General features: G+C 37.1%; 1 protein-coding gene across 1 annotated transcript in view; it reads left to right on the plus strand.

Annotated features, from left to right (window-relative positions):
* Window positions 1-4,151, plus strand: part of UBE2K (ubiquitin conjugating enzyme E2 K) — a 71,046-nt gene extending 66,895 nt beyond the window's left edge. Inside the window, exons 6-7 of the mRNA NM_001078671.1 lie at window positions 3,412-3,540; window positions 4,077-4,151. Coding sequence (NP_001072139.1) covers window positions 3,412-3,540; window positions 4,077-4,151 — 204 coding nt within the window. The remainder of the gene's footprint in view (window positions 1-3,411; window positions 3,541-4,076) is intronic.
* Window positions 4,152-12,687: the final 8,536 nt, after the last annotated feature.

Below are 12,687 nucleotides of genomic sequence, written 5' to 3' on the forward strand. Positions count from 1 at the left end.
CACCTTTGTTTATAGCTTCAAGTGGCAGAGCTGAATGATTATGACAGAAACAGTATAGTCTGAAAGCCTGAAATAATAATTATCTAGTCCTTTAAGAAAGTTTATCAACTCGGAGTTCCACCGTGGCTCAGTGGTTAACGAATCCAACTAGGAACCGTGAGGTTGCAGGTTCGATCCCTGGCCTTGCTTAGTGGGTTAAGGATCCAGCGTTGCTATGACGTGTAGGTCGCAGACGTGGCTTGGATCCCTTGTTGCTGTGGCTCTGGCATAGACTGGCGGCTATAGCGCCAATTAGACCCCTAACCTGGGAACCTCCACATGCTGCGGGAGCGGCCCTGGGAAAGGCAAAAAGACAAAAACAAACAAAAAAAGAAAGTTTATCAACTCATATTCTAAGCCATTAGGATTTATTGAATCTTGTTTTATTTTTGTTTTTAATCTAGAAATATTATCTTGCATTCTGAAATGCTGCTACTACCTTCTTCTCTTACTGTCTTTATAGTTGGGATTTTTCCCTCTTAGTTCCTACAATGATTTCTTTTCCCTTTTAAATATGCATTCCCGGAGTTCCCGTCGTGGCGCAGTGGTTAACGAATCCGACTAGGAACCATGAGGTTGCAGGTTCAGTCCCTGCCCTTGCTCAGTGGGTTACCTATCCGGCGTTGCCGTGAGCTGTGGTGTAGGTTGCAGACGCGTCTTGGATCCCGCGTTGCTGTGGCTCTGGCGTAGGCCGGTGGCTCCAGCTCCGATTCAACCCCTAGCCTGGGAACCTCCATATGCCGCGGGAGCGGCCCAAGAAATAGCAACAACAACAACAACAACAATAACAACAACAACAAAAAAGGACCAAAAAATAAATAAATAAATAAATAAATATGCATTCCCTGTTCTTATATTGCTTCTTTTAGTTTCCACTATGTACTCTTACTTGGATGATCACATCCATATTGATGTTACCCCCTACCTCTATGTTGATGTAATGTTCAAGCTTGACCTCTCTCCTGAGCCCAAGAGCATGTTTGAAACTGAATAGCTCTATATAAATGTTCCATGGATACCTTAGTATATAACATTACTAAAACTGAATGGAGAATCTTTTTTTTTTTCCTAATTTTTTAGAATTTTTTTGTCTTTTTGCCTTTTCTAGGGCCGCTCCCGCAGCATATGGAGGTGCCCAGGCTAGGGGTCTAATCGGAGCTATAGCCACTGACCTACGCCAGAGCCACAGCATCGCAGGATCCAAGCCGCATCTGTGGCCTACACCACAGCTCATGGCAATGCCAGATCCTTAACCCACTGAAGGAGGCCAGGGATGGAACCCACAACCTCATGGTTCCTAGTCAGATTTGTTAACCACTGAAGCCACGATGGGAACTCCCTCAGTGGAGAGTCTTAAACTCTATAAACGTGTCCATCCTTATGTAGTATAATCAGTTTAGTTATATGTCCAAGTCATAGACTTGGAGTACTTCTCAGTTTCTTTTCTCTTGTATTCCAGTATCTGTCATACTACTACTCTGATTTCTTTAGGTCACATGTTTTAAAGGAGTTCCCATTGTGGCTTAGCAGGTTAAGAACCTAACTAGTACCCATGAGGATGCAGGTTGAGTCCCTGGCTTTATTCTGTAGGTTCAGGAACCAGTGTTGCCCCAAGCTTGTGGGTGTGGCTTGGATCTGGCATTGCTGTGGTGGTGGTGTAGGTTAGCAGTTGTGGCTCTGATTTGACTCCTGTCCTGGGAACTTCGATATGCTGTGGGTGCGGCCCTAAAAAGAAAAAAAAAAATTTCTCATTTGCTCTGATGGAGTTCCCTACCTCAGCCTCTTCTTTCCTTCATCTTCTATACTAACAGCAGTTAGCTTTATAAAGTGTAAATCTTATTTCTCTTTATTACTAAAAACCTATTAGTAGCTCTACTGTTACCTACTTGGTAAGTCTAAATTGTTTAGTTTGAAGAGTTCCTCCATGATTTAAATTATCTGTAAACCCAGTTTCACCTCCTGAATTTTTCTTGTACCTGAAACTCATGCTGTTCAAGATGGTGTTCATCCCTACATGTCATTTCACCCGATCTGCCGTGTTTCCTCTGCCTGAGGAGAGCTTTCCTCTTAGAAACTTCTTCCTTTCCTTTGAAAAGCTGTTCACTCTCTGTTTTATGTATATCTTTGTTCATCTGTTCTGCTATTACTTGTTTTTGAGTGCTTAGAATTACAGTTTAACATGTTATTCATTCATTTTTTGATGGAAGAATGACTTCAGCCCTAGCTTCATTTTCTTGTTAAGTTCTGAGCTTCGCAGGTTGGGGTTCGACTCAAAGTTTTTTCCTAGCTGTATTCAATAATTTGACTTATTTCTTTTTTAATAATGGTAGAGACTGGATTTATCATTTTAATATATAATAATATTTTATATAATAATATAAAATATTTTAATTTTTAATATATAATAATATTCAGTGCATATAAAACATCTGAAAAAGAACTTTTTTTTTTTTTTTGTCTTTTTGTTGTTGTTGTTGCTATTTCTTGGGCCGCTCCCGCGGCATATGGAGGTTCCCAGGCTAGGGGTTGAATCGGAGCTGTAGCCACCAGCCTACGCCAGAGCCACAGCAACGCGGGATCCGAGCCGCGTCTGCAACCTACACCACAGCTCACGGCAACGCCGGATCGTTAACCCACTGAGCAAGGGCAGGGACCGAACCCGCAACCTCATGGTTCCTAGTTGGATTCGTTAACCACTGCGCCACGACGGGAACTCCTGAAAAAGAACTATTAAAGTGAATTGAACAGTTATTTTAAATTTATACTTTGCTTTATTAAGAAATGGTGGTCCCAGAATATTTGAGAATAAATTTACCTCTTTCCAATGCATATAATAAGTCTTAGCTTTTAAAAAGTACTCTATGATGAGTTCATAAACATCTCAAAACATGTGCTGTAAGTTAGGATTTTGCATATGAGATTTTCTTGAGTCACTGTACAACAAACAGCAAAGCCTAGTTCTGTCCTAGCCTGAACTGTGATTAAAACAAAAGTTGGTCACATTTATTAGTTAATTCCACGTAATTTTAGAAGCTAGTAATTCTGGTTATTTGTATGTTTGCCAGCACAAAGTGATCGGAGACATCTCTAATTACTCCATTTAAGTATTAGTTTTCTGCTCCTTTGTTGAAATTGGACAAAAATTGTCTTTGTTTTTCTTCCACTGATGCAACTTGTGAATCACAGTTTCAGATCAGTCTTTTCTTGAGTGACAGTTTATTTGCAATGGAACATGAATCACTCATATTTTAAATGTCTATTAATTTACATTTTATTTTGAAAAATCAGGTTTTTAGGCGTAAGAGATGAGCTACTATATATTTAATATTATAACTGTATTATCATGTCAATCAATTTTTTTTTCTCATGTAGTACAAACAAAATCCTGAAATGTTCAAACAAACAGCTCGACTTTGGGCACATGTGTATGCTGGAGCACCAGTTTCTAGTCCAGAATACACCAAAAAAATAGAAAACTTATGTGCTATGGGCTTTGATAGGGTAAGTACCATAAACGCATGTTAATTTTTATATATTCCTTAATTTTAACTTATTGCTGCAAATCCTTGGCTGACAAAAAAAGTGTCTCAAAAATAATCTGGAGTTTCCATTGTGGCGCGGTGGAAACAAATCCAACTAGTATCCATGAAGGTGCAGTTTTAATCCCTGGCCTCACTCAGTGGGCTAAGGATCCAGCATTGCTGTGGCTGTGGTGTAGGCCAGCAGCTGTAGCTCCTATTCGACCCATAGCCTGAGAACTTCCATATGCCTTGGGTGCACCTCTTTAAAAAGAAAAAACCTCTAAATCTAATTTTGATAAACTAACTTTCTGTTAATAAAAGTAGTGACGTTTCTTTTCCTTTTGCTCATTCCTGTCATTGATTTTAGAAGGTTTTTATGCACTGTAAGTACAAGGCAACTTAAAAATGAAAAAAACAAGTGTGATTTCTCAATTGAAAGACAGTGAGTGATGCAGTACTTTAAAAGTATTTTCTTGAAATTTGATTTTTTTTTTTGTCCCCTTTTCCTTTCTACAGAATGCGGTAATAGTGGCCTTGTCTTCAAAATCATGGGATGTAGAGACTGCAACAGAATTGCTTCTGAGTAACTGAGACATAGAGCTGCTGATATAGTCAAGCTTGCCCCTTCTTGAGGAGCATCAACATCTGTTATTTTTAGGATTCTGCATAGATATCTTTTAAACTGGCATTCTTGCCTAATGATGTTATCTAGGCACCATTGGAGACTGAAAAAAAAAATTTCATGCTCTGTAAATAAAGCTAATTAAACGTCTGTGTAAATTTAAAAAGGGGAAATACTTTTTTTCTTACTTAATAGTGTAAAAATTATTTGAGCTAAGCTAAAACCATGGAAAAAACATGCTACTTTAGTGTTTAGCAGTGTACCAAGACTAAGCAAGAATTTGCTTCAGGATTTCATTGAATAATTAAGATAATATTTTGAGTGTGTCAGGGCCATTCAAATTGTTGGTGTTGCATCACAGCTACCTTAACTGTTTTTTAACATGGATCCTCTGTGCCTGTGAATTTACTTGCATGCTTGTACTTGACTTCTTAGGATGGGTAGCTGAAAAGACCACCATTTTAAGCATTTGAGAATTCTTAAATATGCGTTTTATCCAGAATTGAAGATGGTGACCTATTCAGAGCCTTTTTGTCCTTGTCAATAGACTGGGACACCATATCTATTTTTTCCTTCTTAACCACCCACAGCTAATATTCTAATAGTAAATTTTTCTTTATTTGGTGGGGAAATATGCAGAGGGATAGTATCCCTTGCTCCATTTTTAGGATGTCCATTTGGAATGTTCTGTCACAGATCTTCACTCTTAAAACTTTCCTATGTAAGTAAATAATAATGTAAAAATGGAGCTGCCAGTTTTCTTTCTTTTACAAAAACAGTAAGTACTCGATGTTGCAGTATTTCCAGATTTAATGAAAGAACACAACTTAGTTTTTCAGTGAATTTAACATCTTTCTATTTTTAAACTGATGAAATTTTTCTTTGGTAACTTGCAAGGATGAAATCACCTGTTTGCAGTTTTTTTAAGCCTAATTTTGGCTTTATGGAGATTGCTTTATTGGTTACTTTAAAAGTCACCCTTGCTTGCATTTCCCCCTATTTGACACATGAAAGCTGTGTTGGGTGTTTTACTGTACATACTTCAAATGCACATAGGAATAGAAGTGTGTTATAAATCTAGCTTTCTTTATGATGTTTCTGATAATATTGAGAATTGAAAACTTTACCTTCTCTTGTACATAGTCAGACTTTCTATACGTATTAAAGTTACATTTCATTCTAAGTTCAAAAGTTTGAAAATTATTAGTTTTGCAAGCTCAAACACTAATGTGACCATTTTATGAAGGGTGAAATGGATTTGTGTAGACAGTTCTAAACATAGAAATACAGTTACTAAATATTCAGGACCAATGCGAAATAACAAGAATGTAATGGAATTAGAATGAATTAAAGTAAGGTTGTATATTGAAAGTCATAAAAGGTTTGCTTTTTTCAAGTGTTATTTATCTGAAATTATAATGGTTAAGTGTTTGGAAACAAGTTTTGAACCATAAATTCAGCATAATTTCATTTGACTTCTCATTAATCTTAGAAGCAATAAAAGAACCATTATTAAATATGTTGTAATGTTAAGATGTGAAGGTTCTTCCAAAAACTTGTAAGGCTTTCCTAATCAATAGTAAACTCTTGTAGTTGATATTATTGCATACTAAATACAAGTTGCTGTTCTTTTCCCCTATATATTTGCTTAAGTATAAATTTCTTTATACAATCATTTCCTTTAATTGTTGTAATTTAGTTACTTTCTAAAGATGCCAAAGGAAACAGATTTTTTCTTTATTTATTTTAAATAGTTAAAACCCTGTACTTTATGTTTTTGAAGTAAGGTTGAAATTGTGTGAAAATGTGGACAGCTTTGTTCCATTGTTGATTAGAATTAATTTTTTTTTTTTTTTAGTGGAGGGTGGCATGGTAATATTAGTAATATTTGGATTATTTTAAATATCAAACACTTCTACCCAGTTTACTATTTGCCTATAGTAATGTTATCAGGGTATATTTAATTGTCCTGTGGTTTGACAGATGAGAGAGAACTCAGAAGTTACTAAAGGTCAAGCATTACATACTTTGCTCTTGGAGGCAGCTATACCTTCCTTGCCTATGACTTTTATGCACATTAGCCCCTTAGGCTATACTCATCTAACTACAGTTTAACATCACCAGTGCCCAGGAAATGGAAAAGTACAATATTTGGTATGAGAGGTTTTCCATAGGATTTTTCATGTCAAAAATTTACCTCGTTTACATTTAATGTATCATCTCTTTCCTTTCTGGTACATTTCCCACTGTCATCTTCTGTTGTTTTTTTCATATTTTTCTACAGGTAGATTTATTTCCACAAACATAGAAATAAAGACAATTGCTTTTTTTCTGTGGTCTTGTATATGTTTGGAAAAAGGACACTAAAAGTACAGGTCTAGGGAAAGGAGGGTGCCCTGGTGGAAATTATTTTTATAATTCTCAATCTTTTGTGATTTGTCAGTTGTGAAGGCCTCAAAAATTGTGGTTAAAATATATATAGTTTTATCCCTTTTAGGGCAGACAGATTTGCTACAAGTCACTGATACTTTAAAAGGCTTTTAACGTAATCAGGTCTATTTCCTGAGTATGTGCCTGACTTTTAAAAGAACAAATAATTACTTTTGTAGTGTTTCAGTACAGATTACTGAATGAATGAGTAGCAGTTTGTGACCCAAATAAGTAAACAGTAAGAGGCATATAAATATTCGAGGAACTTGGTACTAAATTAGGTGCTCTGTATTGGCTCCCCAAATGTTTGGAATTGTGGCTATGATGTATTTAAACACATAACACATTCAAATATATATGGGGTGTGTGTGTTTGGATTCTGAGCATTTTGCTTTTGAGGAGAGTTATCTATGAAAGTAATTTTTCTTTTTTGGAAGTGTTTCAACATTTGTAATTGCTGGTAGCGCTTAAAACTATGCAAAATTATTTTAAAGTATAAGAATTGGCAGATACAGTGGATATTGCTTGTTTATGCACTATAAAATGCAGCATACCATTTACTGCTGCTTAGTAAGTTTATCTGTGTGAAAAGCAGTTCTTGGCTTTAAGTGCATGCCTGATTTGAGCCTTTAAAACTGCAAATAGGGATATAATGATGTTTCTACAATCATAGTTAGCAACACAGGAAACAAAAGCCTTTTTTTTTTTTTTTTTTCTTTTTTTCTTTTTTTTCTTTTTGCTGTTTTAAAGATGGATTTGGGCATGGAAGACCTGGAGCCAGGTGTACTTTGTTGTACATAGATGGGAACATGATTGGGATAGGAAAAGGAAGCTGTTTACAGTTAACTTTATTTCATGGACTTTTACAAAACAATGTTTTTTAATCAATTTTTCTAGTTCAAGAAATTTCAATTCCAGGGTACAAACCATTGATTTTAAAACTTTGCATTTCCATTCTTTTAGTGCCAGTTTAAAATAAATGCTTAGCATTAACTATTTGCTACCACTTGGGAAGAAGGCAACTTGAAGTATTTACTGATAAAGAGCCTTTTCTTCAAGTGTGACTTTTCTGCAGTGTCTCCATATTATGTCACATGTTCTATTTGCACTGTTGCAATATGGGTCAAAAATCTTGTGGCATGGGGTAGGGGAATGTCAGTATCTCATTTGTCCCATTTGTTCTGTTACACTTCGCTGAACTGATCTACCCTCATAAACCTGTGATCATCACCTAAATGTAAGTTGCTAATGTGTCACTTTTTGCTTGGTTATTTCAACCAAGCATTGAATATATATATGTATCTGTATGTGTGTATACACACACATGCACACACATATATGTATGTTCAATGCTGCTATATATAATCAGGTGTGGCATGGTTTGTCAGTCTGGTTCTAGGGGTGAGTGGATTCAAATCATTTGCACTGTGCTGTTAAATGATCCTTGTTTGCTTGCTATTTCCTACTTTTTACAGGCATCATAATAAAAGCTAGACTATTTCTTTGGGGGAAAAGAGACTTATTTAATGTAATTTAAAGACTTTTCCAATAGAAGATGAAATATTATTGAAAATAATATCTATTTTTTAGCTTTCAGCAATTGATGGTGCTTTGTTGTGGTGTCTGCTGGAAGTCTCCTGCCATTATAGGAATTCTCATTAACCTCACTGAGAAAGAATCTTGCTTGTTAGCTTCTCTAGATCTCTATTCTAAACAATCTGTTAGTGATGATAAATTCTGTAGGAGGATCTATCCTGAGCCGTTAACTTCCTGTAAGGGGAAAATGGGTGGGTTACCAGAAAGACCATTGAAGCAGGGTGGGCGGGGGTGGAGGGTTGGGCATTTGTCTTGAGAATTAAAAACTACGAAACACTTTTGTACACAACTGATTTTTTAAAAAAATAAACACATTTTTAAAGATGTTGAATTTTTTTTCCCCCCCTTACTGGGAATTCTTTAAAATAAATGCATGCATATTTTCCCCTGAAAATGGTTTATATCTTCTTTCTGGGTACTTATCAGCAGACAGGAAATTAGGCCTCCACATGACTTTTCAACAAGGGAAAGAACCTGGTAGATATTTCTCCTAGGCAAGTTTTATAGTGATGAGCATATGTTGATAAATGCAATAAATTATATTAGTGCTTTAAATGGGTTGAAATTATTTAATTGTAATTAAAGTGATTTATTTAAAAACATGGGAGTTCCTGTTGTGGCTCAGCGGAAATGAATCTGACTAGTATCCATGAGGATGAAGGTTCTATCCCTGGCCTTGCTCAGTGGGTTAAGGATCCGGCTTTGCTGTGAACTATGATGTAGGTTGCAGGTGGTGCTCAGGTCTGCCGTGGCTGTGGCTGCCATGTAGGCCAGCAGTTGTAGCTCCAATTTGACCCCTAGCCTGGGAACCTCCATGGGCTGTGGGTGCAGCACTAAAAAGATAACATTATTTGGCTTGGTTCTTATCCAAAATTTAAAGTACTCTAGAAGTAATTGATACTGAAAGTAATTTGATTGATTGATTGATTTTAGGGCCGCACCTGTGGCATGTGGATGTTCCTAGGCCTAGGGCTCGAATTTGAGCTGCAGCTGCTGGCCTACACCACAGCCACAACGCCAGACTGAGCCACGTCTTCGACCTACACCACAGCTCACAGCAATGCCGGATTCTTAACTCACTGACCAAAGCCAGGGATTAAAGCCACATCCTTATGGATACTAGTTGGATTTGTTACCGCTGAGCCACAACAGGAACTCCCAGAAGGTAAAACTTTTATTTTCATATAAGCACACAAATCAATCTGGAAAGTGTGCCTGTTGAATGGAAAGGACTCTCTTGAATTGTTTCAGAAAGTCCTGGGTTACTGTTCTTGGGTTACTTCTGCCTCTGTTGGTAATGATAATTAGAAGAGGCTATGTTGGTTAGGGTTTGTAGTAGTTATTTTACATTACAAACTGATTTTTATTTATTTATTTTATTTATTTTTGGTCTTTTTAGGGCCACACCCGCGGCATATGGAGGTTCCAGGCTAGGGGTCTAATCGGAGCTGTTGCCGCTGGTTTACACCAGAGCCATGGCAACTTGGGATCCGAGCCGCCTCTACCACCTACAGCACAGCTCATGGCAGCATTAGATCCTTAAGCCACTGAGCAAGGCCAGGGATTGAACCTGCAATCTCATGGTTCCTAGTCATATTTATTTCTGCTGCGCCATGATGGGGACTCCACAAACTGATTTTTACTTTGTGTCTCTAAGGTATTCATAACCAGCTTTCAGAAGGCCTATGAGCTATAACCTAGAGATGAAATTGCTTCTTGCTGGAATACCAGTATGAAGGGCTCTTTTCATGGAGCAAGCTGTATCTTTATATATTAAAAATCAAAGATGATAAATGGATTTCAAGAGAACTCTCGTGTCAGTCCCTAGAACACAGTGGTCAGTTTTAAAGGATAGTTAACACTTGGTGTGTGTTTTATTTCATTCATCAAGGAGTTAAAGAATTAACATAAATTTTCTAATAAGCTTTTAAAAGTATATCCTACAGTAATATACTGTCTACTAAGTTCATGTTATAATGTTCATTTTCTCTCATTTATTTTCAGTAAGAATACATTAAAAGAACTTTAAAATTCTACTTGTTCCTCCTTTTATCGATTACCTTTTAATAAGCTGTTGAATCAAGTCAAGAAGGCTAAGCTGTTTAAATATGTACTTTATGATAATGGTAGAGCCTTTTCTCAAGGTACGTTGAGTGAAACAAGGCAAACACTTATAAGACTGGACAAAATTTGAGAAACTCAGTAAGTATTTTATTTCTTACTGAGTTAATGTACCTAGTACTTTGTTTCTCCCTTACAGCATAAAAGCTTTATGTACAGAATATACCTAATTTTTTTTTCCTGTATAGGCTACCTCTGCTGCATGCAAAAGTTTCCTGGCCAGGGATTGAACCTTAGCCATAGCAGTAACAACCCCAACTACTAAGGCTACCAGGGAACTCCACAATATGCCTAATTTTGATTTAAGGGTGACTGGTAGTGACTTATCTTCTACATGGATGACAGCTCTCGAGTTTTTGTATTTATTCCTCACCTCTTCATTTTTGATATGTGAAATATATATATACATATTCCTTTGCTATGCATATTATTACTTGCCTCATATTGATAGATGAATGACCTCATGTCCTAAGTAATATTGAGGAATAGTATTAATGACATCCATTGGTTTCTCCTAACCATAGAATTACAGAATTTTAACAAAAAGGAGGAACTTCTAGTCTCCTTTTCAAAAATAGATAAAATTGGAGTTCCCGTCTTGGCTCAGCGATAGCGAACCCGTCTAGTATCCATGAAAACACAGGTTCAATCCCTGGTCTGGCTCAGTGGGTTAAGGATCCAGCATTGCCAGGAGCTGTGGTGTAGGTCACAGACAAGACTCAGGTCCCATGTTGCTGTGTATGTGGTATAGGCCAGCAGCTGCAACTCCAATTTGACCCCTAGCCTGGGACCTTCCATATGCTCCGGGTGCTAAAAAGACCCAAAAAGATAAGTTGGATACCCAGAGTCAGAAGTTATTTTGAGGAAAAGTCCCCAAATATTGTTATTTATATGTACCTACTAAGCCTGGTAGCATTTTGAGAGCTGAAATGCTATTCCTGTTTTCCTTAAAAATAGGAAATGTGGAGGAATCATTTGCAAGCATGAAAAGGAAAACCAGTTCAGGTGAGAGTGTGGCCTTCACCCCCAGGAAAGTATATACAAACTAGTCCTCGTGGTATGAACTGAACAGAATGTTTTGATAAACTAGATTCAACTGTAGAGTTTCATGACTTCTGAAGTTGCTTTATGTGCACAAAATGTAACTTTTCTGATATTTAGAAGAACAGAATAAATAGCGTTGGTCTCGTTTTATGGAAACCATAGAAAATTATCTTCTAAACCATAAAATCTTGCCCTAAAAATCATTCCATTATAGATAAACCTTAGTTCTTAATTGCATAATGTCCTATTTCTCTGTATATGAGGAGAGGTAGCTCCTCTTCGGTTACGATGCCGTGTCCTGGATATTGGCGCAACTTATATAATTGGCAGCGTCTGCAGCACCAGGATGAAGGGTCAATCCCTAGCCCAGTACAGTGGGTTAAGGGATCCAGTGTTGCTGCAGCTGTGGCTCGAATCTTATCCCTGACCTGGAAACTCTACATGCCTTGGAATGGAAAAAAAAAGTCATGTCCTGGAGGTAAAATTGAAAGGCAAAATTTCAGTTAGGAAACAAATTTAGGATAATAGCCTCTTGAGGTGATTGTTAACATGGTTGATTTTCCTTATTAAAAATTTTTTGTTTCCAGAGTTCCTATCGTGGCTCAGCAGTAACAAACCTGACTGGTATACATGAGGACACAGGTTCGATCCCTGATGGCGCTCAGTGGGTTGAGGATCTAGCTTTGCAGTGAGTTGTGTAGCTCGCAGACGTGGCTTGGATACTCTATCCTGAGAAACTTCATATGCCACAGGTGCAGGCCTAAAAAGGCCAAAAAAAAAAAACTGTTTCCAAATAATGTGTTTTTTTAAAAAAATTAGTAATAATGAGGAGTGGACTAATCTGTAGAGATAATAGCTTTTAAATGTGTGATTTTGTTTTTAGGTTACCTCTAGGTCACCAAGCAATGTGATTATTCCTCTTTTAAGTTTAGTCTTTATAACAGTAAGTTAATTACATTTCTCTTTCATCAATTATACCTAGTGTCTCTTGACTCCCTATTTTTATCTCTAACCTTTATCTTAGCAATGAAATTTATGTCAAGGGCGGGTTGTTGCATACACAGAAGCATTGAGAAAGGTGAGTTTGGAGGCAGGGAATATACAGTAAGGGGCGTTTACTGAAGCAGAAATTGCTTTGTAACCGAGATGGGGTAAGAAATTGAAAGACTGTGATACCTAGCTTGGGGGTGGGGTAATTAAAAGATAAAGAGACCAGGAAAGAATATGAAAGGAAGAAAAAAAGAGTAAAAGATCAAGGTTGTGAACCTGTGGAAGGGAGGATAGGGAGACACATTCCGATGTGGGAAGACATGC

This window comes from Sus scrofa, chromosome 8 (assembly GCF_054392235.1).
Source record: "Sus scrofa isolate SSC_HxYL_T2T_F1_AM1 chromosome 8, Sscrofa_HxYL_maternal_Yorkshire_Landrace_v2.0, whole genome shotgun sequence".
Taxonomy (NCBI): domain Eukaryota; kingdom Metazoa; phylum Chordata; class Mammalia; order Artiodactyla; family Suidae; genus Sus; species Sus scrofa.